Raw genomic sequence first — 25,242 nt, 5'->3', positions numbered from 1 at the left:
CTTCCTTCAAAATGGGCATCACAGACTTCAGGCATTGTTACAACACCAAAAGTACACATAACATGCATCAAGACATTCATATGACTGTGTCCTTCTTGAGGAGGATAATGAACCAATTCGTTCACACTGACATTTGAACCCCTGAGTCCCAGAATTATAAAGAAAACTATTCCCAAGATAATTCAAACTATCACAGCAAGAAACATCTGAGCCAGTTAGGTATTAGCTGAACTAGTGTAGTCAGTCCTGTTTTAAACTTAATGGGGTAATTGTTTAACTACAGACTGAAAAAAAGCTAGTTATAATACAAATAGCTACAGCACACCCAGAAACATCCTGTTTCCTATTCTGATAATCTGACTAAATCATGGAAACAAAGTTGAGAGGGGAATATTGTCTGTGACTAAGGAAAAGAGCTTCAAGGCTTGATTCCTGTATCAGAAGATGCAGAGACATCCTTGCTGATGAGATGCAGCAGAAAGCAGCCGGTGCACAGGTTCAGTTCTGTCTGGTAATTCAGGTATAAATCCTTCCACCTTGCAGGTATGAATGCAAAAGGTGTCTCTTTCTGTGCCACTACTGACTTGCAATCTGCTGATCTGTAGGTCTTGCCTAAAAGGCCCAGCTGAAGAGCCCTGCTAGAAGAGACCAGTTCTACCCAGAAAAGTAAGGTTCCTGTTTTTGGAAAGACACGGAGGAGAGAGACAGGGAAGGGAGAAGGATGCTGCCCAGACCGGTTATGCTATCTTCATCCTTCAAGTTTTCCAGGATCCAACTAGATAAAGCCCTAAGCAACCTTGTTTGACCTTGCAGCTCAGACTGCCTTGTGCAGGTTGACTGAAGAAATCTTGGAAGTTGTTTCCAATCTGAATTATTCCATAAAGTACATATTTAAAAATAATTGTAAGCTTGTGGGTATTTTGTGTATATTCTAATACACTTCCTTCAGTAATGAACTGACAAAAGTGCTTGCAATAACATGGTCATATCATCACCCTTTATCCGTGTTAAGTCATCAGTCTGACAGGATGACACAAATTCCATTTGCCATAATAATGATTCCCTACCTTGAGATAACCTGTTTTAAATTCTGTTACACAACAATAGTTCTAGACTCAATTCTAATTACCAAGCCAATGTTAGTTATAATTACCATTATAATGGATCAAGAAAGCCAGGACACAAAAGCAAGTCCAGAAATAACAGCAAGTCTTGGCCTGCTCATCTTTTAAGTGACCTCTTCAGAATTTCATGAAGTATGTTGAATCCCCCTCAATGTAATGCCACAGAAGGACAGAATTTGTTTTGAGGGGTTTTTTTTTAAGCCAAGTTAAGACAGTAATAAATCCACGAACTAAGCAACTGAATGAACCTCAATTTGAAAGATCAGAAGGCCTCAGGTAAAAGACACAGACCTACATATATCCATGCAGGAAGGACTTCTAAAATAAAGTGTTCTTCACTCAGGGGAAAACCCCAAAATAAACCTTTTGCACAACATTAAAATAATTTTTGCACAATATTCAGTTATCACATCAGATTGCCCACTGTCAGGGCACACAGACTGCAGCACAATAGAGAGCTGAGAATGTGATAGGGATTTATTAAAGAGTTTTGAAACACGTAACATACAGCAAATCTCTTTTTCAGTCGTCTATCTTCATTCAGCATAATAGTTTGGGGATATTACCACTCTCTATGTATTCCAGTCCCTACCAAGGGCCTATGAGAGAGCCAGAGAGGGATTTCTTACAGCAGTAAGACAGTAGGACAAAAGAGGAATGGCTTCAAACTGAATGAGGGCACCTTTAGATTAGGTATTAGGGAGAAAATCTTTACTATCAGGGTGGTAAGACACTGGAACAAGTTGCCTAGAGAAATTGTGGGTGTCCCACCTCTGGAAGTGTTCAAAGCCAGGCTGGATGGAGCTTTGAGAAATCTGGTCTAGTGAATGGTGTCCCTGACCATGACAGGGGTTTGGAACTGGATGACCTTTAATTTTCGTTCCAACACAAACCATTCAATGGTTCTAAGATTTAAAGGGAACAAGCTCTTAACCATGTGACTTTTGGATGAATTTTCACCCAAACAGAAGTTAAGATCAGCAGACAAGTATCTACTGCACTTATTAGTGTGCTGTGCAATAAAGAGGACCTGCTGTAACCAGTTAAGCTTTATTCATGCTACATAGCAAATACGTAAGACTAATTCCTCACACCATTCTGGGATATACCTCACTTGTTCCACATGTAAACCAAGCAAATCTGACTACCCATCAGAAACTGATAAAGTGAATTTAACACACAGGACACAAAGAAAAGACCATACTCTTGTAAGATACCAAAATTACATACTCCATAAAAGTGCTGGCCTACTTTAAGGGATTAAGTGTTTTGAGGAAGGGTTCACGTGGGGAAGATGATGCCTCCCAGTGCACTGGGCCAGAGGAAGTTCCCAGTTTCAGAGGTAGTATAGAAGAAGAGAGGGATTTACCAACAGGAACACACGTTTTCAATTAATTACTAGCATTTAAATATTATAAGTTAAAAATAATTAATAGATAAGCAGTTCTTACAAAACATGGAACTTCAGCTCATGAGACAAAAAGTCTGTTCAGGAGTTTGGCAAAAAGTGGTCACTATCAACGCATAAAAATACGGAGTTTTTCAATTTTGAAGTGATTACACTGTGCTCTTCTGGAAAACATGTATGCTGAAAAACTAACATTAATGGTTAATCTCTATTTTAGTACCATGTTCTCCAAGAAAAGAGTTCCCTTAGGTATCCACCACTAGCAACTAGAAGTCAAGAACTGTAAGAATACAACCATCTGGGATCACCTTGTCAGATCTTTGTCCTGCATCATCTTAAGCAAAAATTCAACCACTTATAGGTCAAATGAAAGCTAGCATAAAACAACTCTCTCATCCCTTAAAAACAGCCAAAGGAAAGTAAAACATGGCCCTGTCATATCTTGCACATACTTTCTTCAAAAATTCTGAACTGAAGACAAAAATTAGCTGCTCCCCACAAGGCCAGCTTCAACTTGCCTTCCTCATTATCCTCTATCAAGCAGCTTTACACATCAGAAGTGGATAGTTGATAGGAAAGACACAGCACAGGGACTTGGAACATAAACTGAATCGTGACTGCAGCTTCACAGCCTACAGATAAGCAAGAGTCTTATCTTCCAACCAAAACAATACGTGAAGCTTTTCTATGCAGTTAATTATCACCAAATAGAAGCAATTTTTAAATTAGATATAAGGAGGGGGGAAGCCATAGTTATCAATCTTCTGAGATTTCCCAGTAGAAACCTAATACACTCCTAGCAAGAGTAAATACTACCATAAAGATATTTTGGCAGTAATCCTAAACCTCCAGAACCTCTTGGTATTTGGCATATTTTGAAGTGGGGTAAAATAAATTTCATGGTCTTTTGATTATCCACACACTCCATTAGATTCTAGATATTTAGTAAATACCACAAAAATGATGATATATCAACATTTGGCTTTTTTTCCCCTTCCCTCACCATGAACTAGGCCACAAAATTAACAGGCCTTTCTAAAGAATACCCATACAGCAAATGACCTCCTATAGTGAATAGTACTTTTCTATTCTCTCTTGGAAACCTCGCGGCTTGCCTGCAGTTTTTTTCTAGCAGTTTTTTCCCTGGAAAACAGCATATTCGAAGTAAAGCAAAACAAAGACTGCAACAGGCAGAGCAATCACTGGGGATTTACCCTCCTGCATACACTGAATTCCCAGAAGAAAGTTTTCTGGTGAAGGTGACCATCCAGCAAAATTCCCACACGGCGGCACTCCAGCTAGGATGGGGGAAGGGAAAATCTGTAGAGACAACCTGAGACTCCCAATGTACCAGCATCTTTTGTACTAGCATAACTATTCCGGTTAGATTTAAAAACTTTTTATTACAGTATGGTTGCATCCCAAAAACCCTCTCATGAGCATCATTTAGTAATATGAACGTGTTTCATAACATTTATCCAACTTTCCATGTACACTGGGATCAGTCACACTGGTGTAATAAAAACAGGACAACTTTTACCACTTGCATAAATCTCAGTTCTGTTTCCACAGCTTTATGCAGAGTGTGTAGTCTCTTCTGACACTGCAGCCTGGGACTTAGGCTATATAAAGTAAATTCTTCAAAACCTGAAAACACTTGGCTAACCCTTGCTGAACTCTGAGCTACAGACACTAGAGTGGGACTGACACCCACAGGAGCCCAACAAGAGCCGGTCACATGTGTTGCCACAGCCAGACCTGCTGCTTCACAGAATCAATTAGATCGGAAAAGACCTCAAAGATCATCAAATCCAACCTATGACAAAACACGACCATGTTCAAGTAGACCCCTGCACTAGGTGCCACATCCAGTTTTTCCTTAAACACCTTCAAGGGGTGGTGACTCCACCACCTCCCTGGGCAGCCCATTCCAATGTCTGATCACTTTTTCTGTGAATAAATTCTTCCTGAAGTCCAACCTGAGCCTCCCCTGGCACAGCTTGACGCTAAGTTTGTCCCCTCACTTGTCGCCTGGGAGAAGAGGCCAACCCCATTTGGCTGCAGCCTCCTTTCACAGGCAGCTGTAGATAGTGATGAGGTCCCCACTTTTCTGCAGGATAAACACCCCCAGCTCCCTCAGCCGCTCATCGTAAGACTTGTGCTCCAGACCCTTGCCCAGCTCCACTGCCCTCCCCTGGACTCGCTCCAGCACCTCAATGTCTTTCCTGTAGCGAGGGGCCGCAGACCCGTCCCACCCTCCAGCTCCGGCAAAGCAGCAGGACCCTGCGATGGGGCTGATTCCTGGGAAACTGGAGGCTGCTCTCCCTCCTGTGCGAGCAGGACGTCCTATCACACTCCACCGGCACTCACTCGTGAGCATTTTAATACCGCACCGATACATAAACGAGTCCCCGTGCCCATGGCCCCCGCGGGCCGAGGTTCCCGGGCCTGCGGTGCCCTCTGCCGGGCTGCTCCAGCACGGATCCCGGCTGCTCCCGCCGCTCCGACACCCACACCTCCTCCGGCCGGTGTTTCCCGGCTGCCAGGCGAGCGCTGCCCCTTCTCCCCCGGCTGGGCTCCTCATGGGGGGTCACAGCCCGGCCGCTCCGCTCTGCCCGCCCCGGCTGGGGCTTCTCCGCCACACTCCGGGGAGCGCTGCCGGCGCGGGGCTCCCTGGTGCGGCACCAGCCCCCAGCACCAGAGAGAGGGTAAATCACAGTCAGTCAGGTTGGAAAAGACCTCTGAGATCATCGAGTCCAACCTTTGAACAAACACCACCATGTCAACCAGACCATGGCACTAAGCGCCACGTCCAGTCTGTGCTTGGACACCTCCAGGGACACTTGACCGTGGGCAGCCCATTTCAAATGTTCCTTTGGCCCAGGGTACTGTCACATCTCAAGTCTTTTCACACAGGTCATTTCACTGTAAGATACTAATTAAAGATCTATAGTTGACACAGAATGCCTTCTTTTGAAATAAACTTACATTTTCTGCAGTAAAGAAAAGTAGCTACCACATTTTAGCTAGTAAAATTCAGTTCCTACTGCCTTCCCTTTCTGGAGCTTTGCAATCCTCATTACTGAGAGGGGAGTCCTGCATATAGTCCTCTACCTCATCATGCTCTATTCCCAGTACCTGGAATTTTAGATAGTCACAATTTCAAAGTACTAAAGAGGAATAGGATATGGTCTCACACCCACCACACGACAGGAAATTTGGGCACCAATTTGTCACTTGCAGCCAGGGACTGTAGAGAGTCCGAAAGATCACATCTCTGGTGAGAAACCCACCAACTTGATGACTTTTTGCACACACATTGAAATATAAGAAATTCAATTTTAATATAAGAACAAGCTGCTTTACTGCAAGGGTGACCGAGCACTGGCACATGTTGCCCAGAGAAGTTGTGGAGTCTCTGCTCTTGGAGATACTCAAAACTGAACCAGACACAGCCTTGAACAGCCAGCTGTTCAAGCCTGCTGTGAGCAGAGGAGTTTGACTAGGCATTCTCCAGAGGTGCCTTCCCACCTCAGTCATCCTGTGATTCAGTGACTACACTACCAAGCTCTGTGTAAGGGGCTTGGTTTTGAGGGTTGGCAGTCAAAGAAAGTGCCTTGAAGTTCTTGTGTACAGAATTCTTTCTGAAAAGATAAGATAAGCAAAATCCTCAAATTCCCCCAATTCAAATGCAAACAAATATGAATATATTCCATAATTATAGCAGCAGGTTTTTTTCTTAGACTTGGAATGGTTTCTCACCTTACAAAGCTCATCACTCTCCTCTTTGACAGGCAGAGAACTAGTATTTGTGCAAGAGTCCGAGTCTGATATCTCTAGTGAGCTGTCCTCTTTTTCTGACCCATCACACTTATCGGTGGAATCAGTATCCTTCTCCCAGTCGATGAGCTCCAATTCATCTAAAATAGAATATTGGTAAAAAGAGTTTTTTCTTAATCACCATCTATTATAAGCATGAAGTGAGAATAATACTACAGCTATCCTGAACTTGGGAGAAGAATTGCAACATTATTTTTTACTTATGTTCAACTGATCTTTAAGTATTTTGTGTCTCATAAAAGCTAAATCCTACTAGGAGAAAATATCCTCTGAAGAAAGATAAAAATTACATACATACAAAAAAGATTTCAAAGTATTGTCTGCAAAGAGGTAGTACATTTAACTGCATAGGTAGGTAGTGTGCTCTTTGTAGTTTAGTTAATATCAATTTTCCCACGGTTTAGTTAGGGGGCTTTTTTGCCCAGTTGCATTGGATTTTCCAAGCATATTTGTTCAGAATTAACTGTTCTAAGCAAATGCCTTAAACAGTGTTAATTAACATCTGCTATTAGTGGTAACCCTCACAGAGGGATGACAAAACTAGTTGAAATGGTCACCTCCTAGAACACTATGCCTGAATATACAGGTCTGCAAATCAAATCTCTAAGCACAGCAAAGAGAGAATTGCTGATGACAAATTAATAGAAACAGGCATAACAAAAGATGGAGCTAAAAAAACAACAAATAAAAAAGCCCCAAACAAACTCACAATTCAACAGCAATAAACAAAGAGATGCAGACAGAAATGCAGAACTTTTCCTTCCACCATCCCCATGACCACATGATATTTAATGCAACTCCAAAAGCCCATCTGTAACTCCAAGGATCTACTGAAGGCCATGGAAACCTGAGCTGTGGTAGCACCCTCATCACCCTTTAGGTACAAGGTACTGAGAGAGATAATTTCAATGTGTTTTGTACAAATGAGCACGTTCGAAGAAGGGGTGAAAGCTTTTTGAGGGGTTGCTTTTTTTGCTTTGTAAATGTCATATTTCTAACACTGGAATAGTCATGTATAGTGGAGAGACAGCAGAGAAAGGAGGCACCTGCACAATGCTCCAGGCATCTGTACATACCCCTGGAACTGTGGCAGCACCTTCTGTACTTGGCAGTGCCACTATAATCTAAATCACTAGTTTCTACATCCAACTTCCGAACTCTGAAGTCACCCAGACAAATAAACACACAGCTGTAGCATTGCCTCCTTTTACACACACGAATGCATTTCTGTTTCTGACTATGAGGAAGCTTCATCAGAAATTTTAAACACAGGCATCAGCAACCAGATAGCACAAAGAGGTTCCTCTAGAAGCTGTGTGACAAGTTGCATGCACCTTGTGACAACAGTATCAATTCCTTGAAAAAATAAAAGGCAGTCCGTTTTATCCTGTCACACTGAAGTACTGACGCTGTGCCTCTTAAAGTGAACTTCACATGAAAGGGAACATCTCTTTTAAAAATACCTTTTCACCTACTGTGGCCACACCTACAACTGTACCTATATATGCACACACAGAGGCACACTATGTACAATGCTAAAATCAGTGTATATGATGGTCGCTTCAAAAAACATGGAAATTACAGTCCTTCTACTCCCCATTGCTTTCAAGATATTTTTCTTCTAAACCCAAAAATATGACAATTATTGGATTTTCTCAGTAACCTTCAAGCAGATACATAACACATCAGGGTTTCTTCAACTACACAGAGAAACCAAATTTTGCTATCTTACAAGATTAAAAAAAGTCTGTGTATTGTCTCTTAAAAAAAAAAAAAAAAAAGAGAGAAAGATTAAAACCTGCAGGATATACCTGCAGGGGACAAGTGAATTATATTAATGGTAAGTCAGCAACAGATTGCAGTTTAGAAAATGAACAGTCCTTCCTTTTGAAAAAGAATAAAATGACTAGGAATTACAAAAGATAACCATCAGATATGTCAGTGACAGTGTTATATAGGTGGTAAAAACATAGATGAAAGGAGGAAGATTTTGCAGTTTTGTTTTAAATCTAAGGAACATATTTAACCAGTGTCACGCACGAAACAAAAAGTCATCAGTCAATCCATTTGCTTAGCTCAGAGCAGTGTTTGGATGCTTTGCCAGACATCCAGGATCCAGTCTAACTGCAATATTTCAGACCAAGCTGAAGTATTACAAAGTTAACCTAACTTATTTTTTACATTGGAAAGACTTCCTAACAAGTTCTAATGCAACTTATACATTATCCTAATTAACACATATAATAGAGCATACAAGCAAAGCTTTTTCTGTCTTCAGCTGCACTTTCAAATCAATTCCTCTTCCTGGTGTCATTTCCTGCTCCATCAATTAGAAAGGAAGTTCTAAGAACTAAACTCATGGCTGTTCACACAGTGCAGCTAACAGGGGAAGCAAGGAGTACTGTGTTTCAAAATGAAAATGCATGCCACAGAAGATGATGGTATCTGCAGCTGCAAAGTCTGCCATATCTAGTCAGCAGATGCAGACAACTGTGCTCCTTTACTCCAAGGTTTAAAATTTCTGTATATAATTTCTACTAAGAGCTTACTCTATACCCAGATGAAATTTAAGGAAAAAAATCCCGTCCAACTGATTTAACCAAAATAGGAATGGATCATGTAATTTTGTCAGAATGACCTCAAGAATATTCAACCAAAATAGGAATGGATCATGTAATTTTGTCAGGATGACCTCAAGAATATTTTCATTACCACCTTAAATTGACAGAAGGTTTCTTGTTAAATCATGCACTTCAACTTACCTTCACTACTTCTGTCCTCTAACAATAAATCATGTGTGCTAGGTGATTCCTCTGTTTTGGAAGCTTCACTTTTTTTGCTGTGCAACCTTGGAACCAATGTTTTATTTTCATCATCTGAAAAATCACTGCCACTAGAGGTCCATATTATGTCCTCAGCTTCCTTAGAGCTTTCAGCAGCAGCAGCTCCTATGAAAATGCATTGCAAAGTGTTATATTGTTATATTGAAATGCAATTTTGTTGAATTTAAAATATTACAAATTAAACTGCACTACTTTTTAATGGGCAAAATTATCAAGTCTGCTACTACACATCAGAGATTAATACTGAAGCATTAACTCACATGCATTTCTTACACATACATGCATTATTTTCAGTTTAGTTCTCCATGACAAATGCTAACACTTCATTTTATACAATGAGGCTACCACTGTGTCCTTCAGCCGAGTGAGGACAAGTCATGACTGTCTGACATTTAGTCCCCCTACACACAGTCCTAACACTCCTCCACTCCCCCACGTGTACCCTTGTGAAATGCTAAGTGGTTTAAAGAAAGACTGTCCTTAGAATTCTGGGTTTGGGAGCTCTCTGACTTTATGCAATGAATAACAAAGGAATAAAAGTATTCTATCAGTAGAGATTACTCTCCAGTTTTCTCCTGAGAGAAAAAAAAACAAACCTTCTCAGGTGTTACAAAGAAAAGCTGTTGTGCTTCTGAAGTAAGACATTTTAATTCAAAATACCTTCCTGAATCATTTTTAATAAAGCAAGGAGGAAAGGATTCATACTTAGCATGGAGCATACAGAACGAGGAATCATAGGAAGGCAGAACTTCCCACTTCATATCACTACTAAAATTTTATAAGTAAAAGGGAATTTAGACAATTATTGGGGATTTGGAATTAGGCAGATGGGCCCAGAAGAGAGAAACACAACCACATCTCCTCCTGCAATACAGAGAGGTGGCTCTTAGAAATCTAGAAAAGCTAGAACCCCAAAAGGTAAAAAAAAGTGCCCAGTAGGTCACCTACTTACATCCAACAGAAGCAGCACAACTGCTGGAGCAAGCAGAAATACAGACTGAAGAATACCACCCCCTCTTTCTTTCCTTTCCTCTGGGCTCAAAAAAAAAAAAGGAAAGAACTAGAAAGAGTCAGTAAGTCCTCCTCCTCTTTATTCTCCCTAGAGTTCTTTTTTTTAATGACAATATTAAGCAACTCCAAGGCATACAGAAGCCTGTAAAAGCAGGAGGTTGACAAAATTCTTTTTTTCTATCTATTGCTCATATTTACAAAATGTGTTCTCTCATGCCTGCTTGTCTGTCTAGAAGAAGACAGAATAATTTCACCCTCGATCTACACAGCTAAGGGCTATTTTTCATTCCCTCTTGATAAAAATGTGAAAGATTTAAATATCCCATCCTTGTTGTAATACACACCATATACAGCATTAGTGATGCTTCTTTCACCTGTTCAAAAGCAATAGCTGAGTGCCTGCAGCTTTGCAGAATAAATTTCTGGCACTCCAGGTGAATAGAAGAGCCCAACCACAACAGCAAGAGACTGAGCGTCTTATCAGAATTAGCTTCTAATTACAGTAACAGAAGGAAGCAACCAGTATTTTGAGCCAACTTCTACCCTAGTGTAGGACAAAACAAAGTAACAATATTCTGACAATGTTAACATGAAATAATCAAAACATACTAGATGCACTTTCAGCAGATGTTAACAGTGGTCCAAGACGCTTCTTAATCCTGGATTTCTTATTAGAAGGCCTCTGAGACTATATTAAAAAGAGACATGGAGAGAGATTTAATCACTGAGATATTAAAAATAATTTGAACATGTATCAATATATTCAAAGCTGTCATTATTCACCCACCACAGCAGAACAATTTCAAATTAATTTTTAAATCTTTTACAAGATTGTAATATAATGAGGTATTAAAGCATGACAACAGTAACATAAAATCTGAATTCTTATAGATTTGGAAAATACAAACTTTCTGTGACTATGACAGAAATCACATGTGACTCTCCCTTAAGAAGAACAAGAGGCAGTATTTTCAGCACTAAAATGTCAAAAGCGGGCAGTAACAACATGCTTGATAAAGGATGTGCCCTATTGAAAGGTTCAGAAAGAAGTACTTGGTCGCCCTGTCTCTGATTTTAGTATATCCCACAAGATATGCAACACTGTGGCTGCTCAGTACCAGAAGAAGAAACAGAAAAGCAACCTGGGTCAGCACAAAACACTTCCCATTCAGAGCTGGCTGAACATCTCTGTTCATGATGGAGCAAGACTTTCTATGCTTAATTCACTATTGCAAACACATTATTTAGGTCTAGCAAAAAATCTTCAGATGCATACTACAGTATTTTTATTCCATATTTTTTAGAAAATGTAGCACTCCATCCCAAACGTCAAATTACTTTTGCATCCTTTAGTGTATTATTGAAATTTTCTAAGTGATAAGTGCTATCTAGAAGACAACATATTAACATATGCTCAGCAAGTTACACTAACAAGTTAAGACAATGTCCTTATGTAACTGTGCTTGCCATTTTTTGTCTATTTTGACAGTTGCAACAATATGCTGTTAGTTTGGCAACAATACCAAAAAAAAGGCAACATCTTATTCAGTCAAGCATGGAAATCCACTGTCAGTTTGCATCTCTTTGTTACATCACTGAGGCAGCACTTTACCTCCAGCACTGAAGTGCTCTGAAAACCATCCCCACACCTAAGCCACGCATTGGAAATCGAAGCAGCAGACACTGATGTCCTGACATTTGATTTTTTCAGACGTAGGGGTGTCTCATCTGGGAATGGTATGCATTCTGCACTCCAAAGTCTCTTCCGCTAGAGAAAGGAAAAACAAACCCATCAAAAACTCTGTGTAGACATAATCAATTTCAAGTTAAATTTACTTAATCTAGATCGCCCCATGTATTTTCTGAATGTTTACAAACAAATTCCAATTTTTAATGAGCTCGGGAAAAAAAAAAGTCTCAAATATTTGCAAGGATCTTTTATGTAGCACTAAATAACATCACCACCAACGTCAGGAGTAAATTAAATTTTTGATAAGTACACTTTCTGTTGGTCTAAGTTACATCTCGTAGTACCTCACAGCTGCTCAATGAAGCTGAAAATATTATAGTACACAGGAACAGCTCAGTAAAATACACTTTAACCAAATAATGCCTTCAAAGTTGCATTTAATCCGATTTCATTTAGTATATGCAGGAGGTTAAACTAGGTATCACTATACAGTTCACCATTAAAAAATAACCAACCAACCAAAAAAAAACCACCCCAGACTCTTTCAGCTGTAAGAATTACATTTATTTTCATAACCATTTCCCCACCAAAAATGTTGCCTTCCCGTTACACGGGATGCCGGAAGTCCTTTGAATTATTAGATAAGTCATGAAACAGGATGCTGATTAGCACCCAGTGCCAATTTCATGCAAGAGATTGTAATATCTGAAAATAGCTGAAGATAAGGAAATTGCCTGTTATCACATCCAAAGCTATCTCTCAGACTCAACACCAGTTTATACACAGAAATTGAACTTGAGTATGATAAACATCTTATCCTGCTATGCTACTGAAACTTATCTTAGAAAACGCTGACTACATCATCTGTCTGAGTATTTCTGTCTTCTTCTGATATACTTTCTCTCAAGCAAGTTCCTACCTATAAATAATTATTACTCCAAAGTTAAGTTAATCAGCACACACATTTTCCACCAGGCTGGTCAATCAGGACTGTAACATATGTGTCAAACATATGGGCAACAAAAAAACCCCAAAAAGTAGAATCACAGAATATCCTGATTTGGAAGGGACCCAGAAGCATCCTAAAAGCCCAAATCTTGGCGCTGCACAGCCCCAAGAACCACACCATGTGCTTGAGAGCACAAGCATTTGGCACTTTTTGTCCGTTTTGTAAATGGCAGTGCGCCTTTGCTTTCCATAGGTTTTTTTTCAGTGCTCTTGAGAATGAAACAAGCAGCTCCCAGTACAGGGAGCAGCATCTTACTTCGCCCCTCCAGTCACACAGTCCTGCTGTGCATGTTAAGAAGACAGAGCAAAACAAACTCGCTTTGCATTTCCACTGATGGTAGCTGACCCTGCTAAGAGCCTCTTCCAAAAGTGCCGGGAGTATTTACACCTCGAAGTAACTACTCATTATCACCAAAGTCAAACTGTCCCCATAACTGCTCCCACAGATATATGAAAAGTACAGCCTCGAATCCAATGTGGTATTAAGTCTGGAATCACCAGCACTTCAGAAAGGACACGATGTCAAGTAAGGAAACTACAGCAGTTTAACAAAAAAGGTTAACGTTATAACACAAAGAGAATTTAAACACTGCTTCTCTCCCAGTGAAGCTGCTGGCCCAAGCCTCGATTTCCAGAGTGCTTAGACAGGAACCTCTACATTGGGCTATCCTCTTGGCAAGTGCTTCTGATGGTTTTTAACCTTAGTGCTGGGAGTCTTCCTTATATGACCGGTTTTGCAGCCTCTAGAAGATTTTGTGACATACATTTTGCAGACAAAGACTTACAGTATCAAATACAGTTCATCTGAGCTTATTTCTTGAATGGGACACTCCAGTTTTGAGGAATACATGTCTGTGCCAACAGCAGCACCACAGCTTGCAAGCAAGTTTACAGCATACCATTTTTGATGGTCAGTTAAAAGCAGAAATGGTTGCAAATAAGTGAAAAAGAAATGCACCTAATTGCATGCACAAAGAGTTGCATGAAACAGGCTTTGTAATGTACTTCTATTGTTAGGAAGCTTGATGAACATAGAACTAGGGAGTTACTCTCTATTAAGTCTCTCATCATGTTATTAAAATCATGACATTTCCTGACAGACAGCAAATCTCAATTTCTCTGTGCTGTGCAATACCAACGGAGCAAAGAAAGAGTGTGACATAAGAGGCAGGGGCTCAACAGCAGAACGTGGCAGCTGAGACATGGCCACTGCTGCACAATTGCCAAGATTTGGGATGGGAACACCATATAAAAATCAGCCGGATAAAGGCTACATGTTAGCTCCCTCTCCCTAAGTAAGAAGGGTTGGGATGCAAGCAGAAAGGATATGTTTACAGGCCACAAGGTTAAAAAAGCAGACTGAGTAGAACAAATAGCTGGGTTTATGCTTAGATGGTTACACTTCTATTTAGAGTGCAATGAGAAGTTGCACTGGAAGTGACTTTTAAACAACTGAAATTCAGAGTACTGGACAGTCATGGCTGTGACAGGCAGAAAGACTTTTCATAATTAATGACTTAACAGCAGGAGTTTTATTTAATCCTGCACTTCCTTATCTGGAATAAAGGCAGGGCTGCTCAAGTTTTCAGAGCAGCACTACAGAGCTGTCTCAGGGCAGGTGGTTCCATGACAAACCAGAAACAACTGGAGTCCCCTCTTCCTCCTCTTCTTTTCAAGCACTTGGCACTCGTCAGACTCAGTGCAGACACAGCAGTGATGAACCAAACTGTCAGAAAACTTCTTTGGGAAGAAGGACTTGTTACCTACAGCTGGCACAGCAGCAGAAAGGATACAAGGATCAGTGGGACCACTCCAGCAGCTGCTTGACACCATGACAACTTAATTACAACCTGAAGAACCATCAGTACTACTGACAATTCTGGTTAATTAGCTTTGTTTCACCATGTATCCTGCTCCCCAGATTCAAGAACATCTGAGAGTTTCTGCTACCACCACACAGAAATTTATAGCCACTACAACCACTGAGAAAACCTGAAAATGGTCCCCGAAGTCCCAAACCAAAAAAGTAAAGAAATATATCCTTTACATGAAACATTCCTCAGCTACTGCAAATTTCTGGCAGACACCACTTGGAAGGAAGCAAAAGAGAAGGACTTATGATTGTTGATATTGACAGCAGTGGCTTTGAGTTCTGTGCTTTCAATACAAATATCTTGCCACCATTTCCCACATCCTACATCACCTTAAAAAATGGGAAAAAAAAAAAGAAACCTTAAAGACAAGTACCCCATCCCAAACTCCTTGTCAATTTATATCTCTCCATGTAAATATCTGATGTGAATTCGAGAAACTGGACCTACAGCTTCAATCCACAATTACTGAGAGGGTCTGGGAGCAGGTGCAAGGGAGCTGAGAGCAGCCTGCAGGGACTCTGTTTGGCTCTTTGCCTTCAGACATGGTGGGACAGTGCCAATGCTGGGGACAGCACTGTCACCCTTCCCCTGCAAAGCCACCTTGCCACAGAGTGTGGTGTCCAAGGACTTCTGCCACAGGAATACATCTGCTGGCATGCAGAAATGGCAAGTTTTAAAGGCTCTTTGCTTCTGCTCCAGCCTGCTTCAATGCAGCAGAGAAATGAACATTTTAAGAAACTTACTTCTCAGGAATAAATATTTATAATGAAGCTAATCTGAAGACTGTGCTGTTCCCAGAGAAATGCAGCAACAACTGTGAGTTCTTTTAATCTTGAGTCACAAGGTTAACCATGTTTTTCTTTTAATCTAAAAGAAAAATGGGGCACACAAAAAATAACTTGTGTAATTTATTAAAGGAATTCATGAAGTGTCTAGAAACAAGGTACTGGAATTTTTTAAAAAATCACCAAATCAGGCTCAAAAGAGCTAAAGCATGTAGCCCTGGCGTACATCATAAAACCAAGATTTATTACAAACCAGAGTCAGACAAAGAACCTTGTAAATTGCGTAGGGTGTCAGAAACCAAAATATGACCTCTGAAATTTAGAGTTAAAAAGGGGAAGGCTAGGATGGCTACCTCATATATAAATTGCCATGACCTCTGTTCACAAAAGCATTGCATTTTGTCTCTGGAGTAGTTCCTTCTAAATGAGTGAAAAAAAAAATTGAGTTACTCCTGTTGGCGTTAGTGGAATTAGGACCAAGCCCCCCACACAAAAGGCATGGCAAGCAACCCTTATCCCATTACTCCTTTAGTTATTTCCAGTGAGATAAAGGTAAGTCAGCCTACCAGAGTGCAGGTGTAAGGAAAAGGGAGGCACACCCTGAAAAAACAGTGAATATGCATAGTGATTATACAACAGACTACTGCAAGTATGGGGCCGGGGTGTTGGATTTGATTTCTAAATAGATGTTCCTGTCTAGAACATCTCCACTCAACCGATCTGTGTAGTTACTTATGGCCAGGACTTGTTACCCAGAAACAGCCTGTATGAAGTCACTGGGACCACATGCTCAAAGGCTACTCCCTACAAGCCCTTTACACTCCAGACAATCCCACTTCCTCAGAGTTGTTGCAAAAACCACGGGAAGAACCCCCAGAACACATGACCCAATATATTATTTACCCCATATGCAAGTGGCATTTCTTTGACACATCACTTTCTCTAACACAAAAAAGCAACATAAGCTGAAGGACAAAACTAGTAATTAAATGTTTCACTACACGAACTACTCCAGCTACTGGCTTGCAAATCCCAAAGTCAGTGACATCACTTAAACAGCACTCAAAAGTATTTAAATACAACTGTTGTATTCTTCCTGAAGAGAGCAGAATGAAAAAGTATTGAAAATCACAGCTCTAGTTTCCAAAGACTTTTTGTGTTTTTTAAAAAAAAATGTGAAGAGAACAATCACATAAAAGTACACAAATATGAAACACCGACCAACAGCCACCCTCATCTTTCACCTTTGTTCTCCTAGGCTTCATATAAAAGTACTCATAAACTAAAACCACTTTAACTTGTCTTGGCTTTCTAAAGTCCAATTTTAAGATAGTACAAAACTGACTTTCACAACAGGCATCCCATCCTCAGCAAAAATCAGCATTCCTGATACAGAGCTTTTGAAAGTCTAATTACTGGTTTAAGTGCCGAGATAGAAAGTAAAGTTGTAATTTAACAAGAAAACAGCCTTCACGATAAACACTCAAGTGGAGATTTAAATAGTTTTCAGGCTTAAACCTATAGTTGTATTTTTTTCCAGCCAAGATTATTTGTTTACTCCTATGAAAATCAGTATGCATATTTTCCAAAGATGATTTGCAAGAACACGCATGGTCCCTAGAAAGGTCCTCATCAAGTTGTAATCATTCATTAAAAAAAACCCTATACTGTATGATCACAGTCAATGATAGCAATGATAACATGCCATACCCTACCTCCTTCCACTCTCAGTATGCACATGGTAAAGAAATACTAAAACCAAATTAAAATCTCAAAATACTTTTCCCATTGCTATTGATGTGTGAGACCAAAATTTTTAAAACACTCCTTCAAAACCTTTCTTCGTGCGCATGATTTTTGCTACAGTAAATGAAAGACTATTCTCATCGACTTATACCGAGATATATTAGATTACCATTTGAATGTCAGGATTTTTTAGCCTATACATCCTTTTTTTAAGCAAGAGTATAAATTATTATATGCTTACATTGAACAAAAAACTCTCATGGAATAAGAATACTACTGAAGTACACTTTGTATTAACAACTAGTGCAGAGTAGTTAGAGAGAACTCTGCAATCTATCAAAGCAGACGTATTTTAGTAAAGATTACACAAAATTAGGTTATCCAAAATGCTTAGGATACAATAACAGTATCATACATTTTTGTTACATCTTATGGCATGGGTTTTTAATCAGTTTAATTAATAGGCAGCAAGCGGGGAGGAGTGCTTTATTTGCCCTTGACCAGTACAAGTTTTCATTCATAAAGCAACAAAGAACATTATCTTTGCCAGCAAAAGGAGCTACTATTATCACAAGCTGTCATCACATTGCAACAAGACTTGGTTAAATCTTGTTTCAGTTAAGTGTGCATTTTTTCACTAGTCAAGAACTTAAAACCTTTTAGAAGAAAACATGTATAGTGTCAATATGACAAGGTAATTTATGTGAAGTATAGTAGGTTATTCTTAAACTTGCTGTTGACATTTTCTTCCATTAAAATTTATTTTAAATGTGCTTATATTTAAAAAGCGGTAGGACATTCAGACCAGCACAGACAAAATTTTTAGGAACCAGATCTGTCATTTGTCAACTCTATAGATCAAACAACACTTGCAGTCCCACTTTCAGCAGTACCTCAATATCAAGCTAAGCACGGCTAATCAGAGGCAGCACATCCTAATTGCCACTCTGCGGGGAACCAAGCAAATTACCAAAGGAAAGGGACCGAAAACCAGCACGGGCGCTTCTCCTCCCTCCACTCCCAGACAGGGAAGCGAAGCTGCTCAAAACAATATCAATCCTGCCAATTCCCACAATTCTCTTTTCCTCTCGAGTTTTACTCTCCCTGCACTTTTTCCCCGACTGCCATGTAGCAAGGCCGAGCTCCCCTCTCCCTTCGGTGCAGCCGTGCCACGACGGATCTCAGTGTCGGTGTTGCGCAACCGCGCACGCCAGGAACGCGGGGAAAGGCCCGTGTCACCGCCCCGCGTTCCAGCGTGGCGGGTCCCCAACACAAGTATCGCCTTGGAGCCGGATATGAAAGGGCAGCGAGGGGACAGCGCGGCGGCTGCTGCTTTGCCGCCGCCACCACCAACACCCACCCCCGCGCCCCTCGCAGCGGGGCCGGGAGGCGCGGCTGGCCGGCGGCCGGAGCGCACGGCAAGGCCACCGCGAAGAGCCCAGGGAGCGCCACGGCTCGGCCCTGCGGGGCAGCGCTCCCCGGCCCGGCCGAGAGCCTTCTCCTCCCGTCCCGCCGCCGCCGGTACCTTCCCGCCGGGCATCGCCCCCGGCGCGGCGCCGCGTCCCGGTCACGTGGCGGGGGAGCACCGGGGGCGGGGCCGAGGGAAGCCCCGGCCCGCGCCCGCCCTTTGCAGCTTTGGCGCCGCCAGAGCCGCGGCTCCTGATTGGGCGGGGTGCGGGTGACGTCACGGGGCAGGGCGGTGTTCCCGGGCAGAGGGGCGCGGTGCGCGCGCGCGCGGGGGCGGGGCCGGCAGCCCTGAGGGCGCGGCAGCCGATCCGTGTTGGCGTGTCACTGCTCGGGGCCGGGGCTGCGGGGTCACTGCTCGGGGCCGCGGCTGCGCGGTCACTGCTCGGGGCCGCGGCTGCGGGGTCACTGCTCGGGGCCGGGGCTGCGGGGTCACTGCTCGGGGCCGCGGCTGCGGGGTCACTGCTCGGGGCCGGGGCTGCGCGGTCACTGCTCGGGGCCGGGGCTGCGGGGCCGCTCCTCGGGAGCCGTCGGGGATTTCCCGGCGGGAAACGCCACTGCTGCCACCGCCTTCCTTCTCCTTCCCCGCCGGGCTGCCCCGAGGCCCCAGGCGGAGCTGGGCGTGCCGCGAGCGAGGAGCCGTCTGTTCTCTGCCCAGGGCAGGGGTTGACTTGGCAGTGCTGATTTCTGAGGGGATGGTGAGGAGAGCGACGTCTGAGGTCTCTCCCTGTCTGACGAGAAGTTTTTCAACCTGGGTTTCGCCTCTGCTTCCTTCCTGATAGCCGAGGTCACTCATGCATGCTTCGTGATACCCAGGTTCACCCAGAAGTAAATCTCGAAAGAATGCTTAACACCACAAGGAAATAAAGCACAGGGATGGAAACACTGGCTACGTATCTAAGCAAGTAATGTCTACACACAACGCACTTGATGAAAAATACGTTTGCTGTTACGCCATTAAAATAAGATTTTTTAACTTCCTAAACAAAAAGCTTTGTTTAGGAAACAGCTTTGTTTAGAAACAGCTTTGCATGGACTTCTGTAAAATGGTACGTTGCAGCTAACAAGGAAAAAAGGGCTGATCACCTTTGCAAATGTGTTACTGGTGCAAGTGGAAACACGGGCAGAAAAGGGACAGATAGGTTATCTTTATATTGCTTATTGTATGTTCTTGAGAAGGTTGCCTTGGCTGTCTGCTGCTGTTAAATACAGATAATAATAAACAGTCTTTGTAAAATGAGGTAGTTGTATCTCGTAGCTTAATTAGAATTAATGAAGTACTTACATTTTGATAGAAGGTACTGCATGACTGCATTTTTATTGTTGAGCCCTAATTACATATATCTGTCTATAGTTCAGAGTTTGTATTTTTTCCAAAGCACCCTATGGCAAATACCCATCTGGTGTTCTTTATAAAACTGCCACTAATTAAAGTGGATTTTGCAAACAGAAGAGCCAAAGACATCATCCAAACCCCATACTGCCTTTGATTTTTATGTTCAAAACAGAATTAAAAGCACTGGGTTCTCATCCTTCCAAAAATTTGCGGTATTTCTTCTAAAATTACCAGACTGACAAATTAATTCTATTATATATCCTCAAGGTGGTTTTCTTTGAAAAAGTATGTTATTGCACTACTCAGCTAAATAATCTTGTGTTAGAGCTAAACCACAGAGAAATGGACCACAGAAGTCTGGTCTGTTTTAGTGAGTATTTTTTTTCTGTACATAAACTCCTTCCAAGGATTCCAAGGTGCTTACACCTGGGAGGAACTTAATTCTATAGAATCCCAAGAAGGTGACCCAATCAATAGATTTCTTCTATTTGTTTTCATGTTCTTCACAAACAAGAACTGAAGTGACATGGAAGTAGAGGAAGCATGTGAGAAAACCACCCTGTATATGAGGAATTAAAATAGAGCTGCGACTTTTTAAAAATAATATTTCTGTTTCATTATTTGAAATAATGTGAAGAAAGAATAGTAAAAGCTAAGCTTCTTGACAAAAACTTAAATTTCGTAATATCAGTACATTATTCTTCAAGTCCATAAAAAATTTCTGTGCATTATATTTTGGAAGTAATAATTAACATAATTGGTTAGGTAATTTTTGAAGAACTGGTTTTTCAACTACATATACAAGCATATTTGTGTTTTCACAGGCTTAAATAATAGTTTGAGTCCACTGTTTTATCTGATATACTGATTGACTGTATTTGCACTCAAGATCAAATCTACTGCTGCTCAGGGAACATTAAGAAATTGTGTACTTTTTGTATTTTTGTTACATGAAAATTCTATGAAAAATATAAAATTTCTCTTAGCAATAAAAATTGATTTCTTTAGTGAAATCCAGAAAAAAGGGCATTTATTTGTTGGTGGTGCTGTTGATTGCACCAATGTTCCTTAATCCATGTGTAGAAAGAACTCTTTCAAAGACATAAAATGCATTTTATACAGAGGAGTCAAAAGATAAGGAATCTTAAATTACTGAAGTTTGGAGCACTTTTTTATATTGATTGAATGTGCCCGTCCTTCATTCTAATATGGATTTATGGATTCATTTCCTCCTACAGAGCATTAAGTTAGAGCTTTAAAAGCTTTCCAGTGTACAAAGTCTAGTACAGACAATGTCAAATTCAAACACAGAGAAAGGTTTTTGGTTTGAGTCATGTCCTCAGGAAAGTTTTAAAAGTCACAAGCATCCCAGACACTGAATTGGGATGAAGTAGATGAGGAAAAACTCATCAAATATTTTAGAGTCTTTCAGGTCAGATAGAGTTTTATAAGTTTGTCAGGCAAGAGATGATCCAAAGGCCTAGGCTAAATCCCAGACAGATCCCAGTCTAGATCCAAAATAACATTTTCTTCTGCAGACTCTGTTGCAGTTTGATCATTCCAGGCTTTCTAAGGTTTTTTTTAGGAAACAACAATAAACACTTCAGTCTTTTTAATCCTCAAGCTACAATGTCAGTTCCACATGAAATTGAATTGTACCATTTCACAGTACAGCACATCGCTATGCTGGGGCAAGCTGTAAACTGTGGAAGAAATGGGGAAAACCCCCCCACAAAACCCCTCAGGGGATTCCAGGTTGCAGTGAATCAAAGAGTCAAGTTCTTACATTCACACAAATTAAAAATTAATAGCTGATCGTTTAAGAATCAAAAGCAAAAACAGGTTTTAAATGAATCAACATACCCAGGAAGCATCTCTTTACCAGCCCTTGCCCCTGGGTCATGAAGACGTGAGGGGCTCCAGCCTCTGGAGTGTCCTGACTGTCGACTGGCACACAGTGGCCTAAGCCAGGTCATCTCAGCATCCCAGCTCCAAGTGCTCCCCATGGCATCTTGCAATGGCTGGCTGACATTTTTGTCTTCTCCTGCTATTTCTCTGTGTCAGTGCTATAAAAGGAATATGAGTACATAACTTTCTGACAGACAGACATATTTGGGAAACATATTTGCCTACTCTTTATAAGGTGTCCCTGTAGTTTAATGAGGTAACTGCAAATAAAATAATATTTTCCAAGCTGAAACTGAACGTCTATCATAAAAGTACTCTCTTTTGGCTCTAGCTGGTGAGAAAAAATGCAGGCACATATTCAAAGCTGGAAAAAAGTGGCATATTTTAAACTTCAATCGTTAGACCAGTTTACTCCCACGGAAGCTTTTCCTCTTAACTTATTCAATAAGATTTTAAAATTACTGAGGGGCCGATGACACAGCGCTTTATAAATTTCAGTAACTCTGGATATTGAATTTCCTCTTTTAGGTCTAGTATTAATACTACTGTAGCCTAATTGGTTTTACCATGACTATGGTGTGCCCTTGTGTTGAAGACTTTGCAAATACTCTTCCTGAAAAATGCCTTGCCCAAGGGAGAACAGTATGTTAAAAAGTGGGTAGGGTAATACATTAGTCCCTTCTTCTACTGCTTTGGCAGCTGATCATTTTGGGCTTGCCTTCTACATTATTTCTCTCTGCTTTTTTTTCACTTATTAAAGTAGGCAGGAATGTGCTATTAGATGCCCTCTAGATAAAGCCTATTGCATAGTACGCAGCTTTAAGGTGGGCAATAAGCAAGACAATAAATTATTAAAAGCCAAATTTGCCATACTAGGCAGTCTTCCCGAACCAAGAAACTCCATCATTATTAATTTATTATTATAACTTATAACAGAGAGAAAAAAATGAAACTTAAGGATTTATTGATTTATTATTTACTTTTTATACTTATATATATGTGCATATATGTATTTATTCTGGGCCATCCTGAGCCCTCATCTATTTGCCTAGCATTCTGGTGGATAAGGAATACATTTGTATTCATGTTTGGTTTCTGTTTTTCAAAAAAATACCATTTGAATCTGTTGAACAGCTTTATTTTTAACTTTTTCTTGCATAATCCACTGGTACAATATGTCCACTTTTTCACAATAATAAATAATTATTTTCTTCTCAGTACTACACGTAATTAATAAATAGCACTGAAGACCTGGGAATTCCATTGCTGATTTCACTGAATTCGAATCTGACGTGGAATTATTTCCTCCAAGCTGCAGAAACCCATGTTTGGATCATGCTCTTAATAAAGTCTGACCTGTTGTAAAAGTTCCAGCCACAGTTTGTGGGGTATGCCCAGCCCCTGCCCTGGAGGGATCTCTGCTGAGATAAGAGGTTTTGCAATCGCCCAGCAGGACTCCCTGGAAAGGCAACCACTTCTTTGGTCACGGCGAGAAAAGACAGACCCACAATCCTTTAGGAGACCCTATGCAGATCCTTTGTAACCCATTGGTCTTCACCCATCCCCTGTATCCCTATAAAAGCTAAGGCCTCTGCCCCTGTGAGAGGGAGTTCTCGTCCCTGGCTTTCCCCTTCGCCGGAGGGGACCCACAATAAAGTTACCTTCCGTGTGGAACCAGCCACACGGGCCTTCTCGTCTCTCTCTGGTCTGGCTGGGGCTGGAGGCTGCCCTGCAGAGCTGAGCTGGAATCACGAGCTGATAATCACTGAAGAGCTGACAGTCTCTGCAAGGGCCCTCCTGCCAGCAGCTGAGGGAAGACACCGGGCCTCGGGAACGCGATTCCTTTTGGGACCATCTCCCCGGACCGGTCACCTCTTCCTGGGTCAGAGCCACTGACCCCATCACCAGCTGTAATAACAGTTGTGAAAAGACTTGAGCTTTTTCTATAGTGGAAGTTAACGGTACTCTGATCTGGCCTTTTGTCTTAATGCTCATCTCATCCACGATCAAGCTCATGAAATGGAAGTTTGTTCAGGTAGTAATACTCACGTGCCAGTTAGAGCTCCTCCTTATGCAGGCTACGACTCATTACTCTTCCAGAAAAGAATCAAGGGAATGTGCTGCAGCCTTCAGGCTGCTTTCACTGCTCTTCCCACAGTCCTGCATGTAAGGCAGACAGCTTGGATCACAGCTCAAACAATTGTCCAGAAAAGAACTCTGAATCACCTCAGATTGAAAAGTATATCCATAGAATAAGCTCTAAATATATATGTGAATATGGCATGGAGACAGTGAGAACATCAGGTGTAGCAGTAAAGCACGTGGCTTGACCTTGGCTTGCACCTGGGCTTGGCTAGTCTGTGTGTGCGGTTTTAGGGGCCAACGACTGGTATCAATCATGATGCCTAAATCAAGGAAGTTCCTTAAATCAACAGCTAGCACTTCAGTATAATTTCCACAGTATTCTCAAACCCCATCTTATTTGTGTCATAGCTTGCTCTGTGCTGTTCCATACTCATTCACCGGTTCCTTTCCTGCTCTTTAGTGTAACTTATGCTGCCTCCTTTGATGTGCTCATTAGCAGACACAGAACATGCTGAAGTACGAGTTCAAGCAATTGCATTTTTACATGTAAGCAGTCTTTAACATTCCTTGTTTAGTGGAGTAATTCTAAGGGGGTTAAGTGTTTCATTTATCACCAAAATAGCGTTGAGAGAATAGGAAATAAAATTTTTATTTACTGTCTGCAATATTGGAGGGGTTTCCAGCCACTGGGAGCTGGAAAAAAGGGGTTTTTCCCCTCGCGTGCCAACACAAGGAAGCCCGGAGGTCAACGCTGAAACCCCTCTGGAAGGCGGCACTCAGTGCCCAGCACACGATGAAAACGGGGCAGAGCTCCCCACCCAAAGGGGCTGTATCCTTCTGTCGCTGTTACGCAGGCGAAGGCAAAGAAGTAAAGAGAAGGGACTCTCCGTATGTGCTCCACACAGATTTACTCCCGTGAAACGAAAGGGACGAAGAGGCCAATTGGGGGGAGGGTCCAGGGCTCTTATACTGGGTACAGAATAGGCGGGGAAAGGGATCTCAGCCAATGGGATAGAGACAAGCAGGTGGGGTTGACAGGAAGGGAACCAATGGGAACAACACATAGGAGGGACTCAGGGAAGGATCCAATGGGGCGTTGAGGAACAAGGAACTTTCTAGA

At 41.6% G+C, this 25,242-nt stretch overlaps 1 protein-coding gene across 3 annotated transcripts in view; it reads right to left on the bottom strand.

The window, feature by feature from the left end:
• SPIDR (scaffold protein involved in DNA repair) overlaps nt 1–18,943 on the bottom strand; it is a 195,776-nt gene extending 176,833 nt beyond the window's left edge. For all 3 annotated transcript variants that reach the window (XM_032124810.1, XM_032124820.1, XM_032124828.1), the window contains exons 1-5: nt 18,855–18,943; nt 11,839–11,994; nt 10,836–10,914; nt 9,135–9,320; nt 6,295–6,452 (exon numbers count right to left, since the gene is read on the bottom strand). In XM_032124810.1, the coding sequence (XP_031980701.1) occupies nt 6,295–6,452; nt 9,135–9,320; nt 10,836–10,914; nt 11,839–11,994; nt 18,855–18,869 (594 nt within the window). In that variant the 5' untranslated portion in view covers nt 18,870–18,943. The remainder of the gene's footprint in view (nt 1–6,294; nt 6,453–9,134; nt 9,321–10,835; nt 10,915–11,838; nt 11,995–18,854) is intronic.
• Nucleotides 18,944–25,242: the final 6,299 nt, after the last annotated feature.

The sequence above is a fragment of the Corvus moneduloides genome, chromosome 1 (assembly GCF_009650955.1).
Source record: "Corvus moneduloides isolate bCorMon1 chromosome 1, bCorMon1.pri, whole genome shotgun sequence".
NCBI lineage: Eukaryota > Metazoa > Chordata > Aves > Passeriformes > Corvidae > Corvus > Corvus moneduloides.
This window is presented reverse-complemented; position numbering and strand designations above follow the sequence as displayed.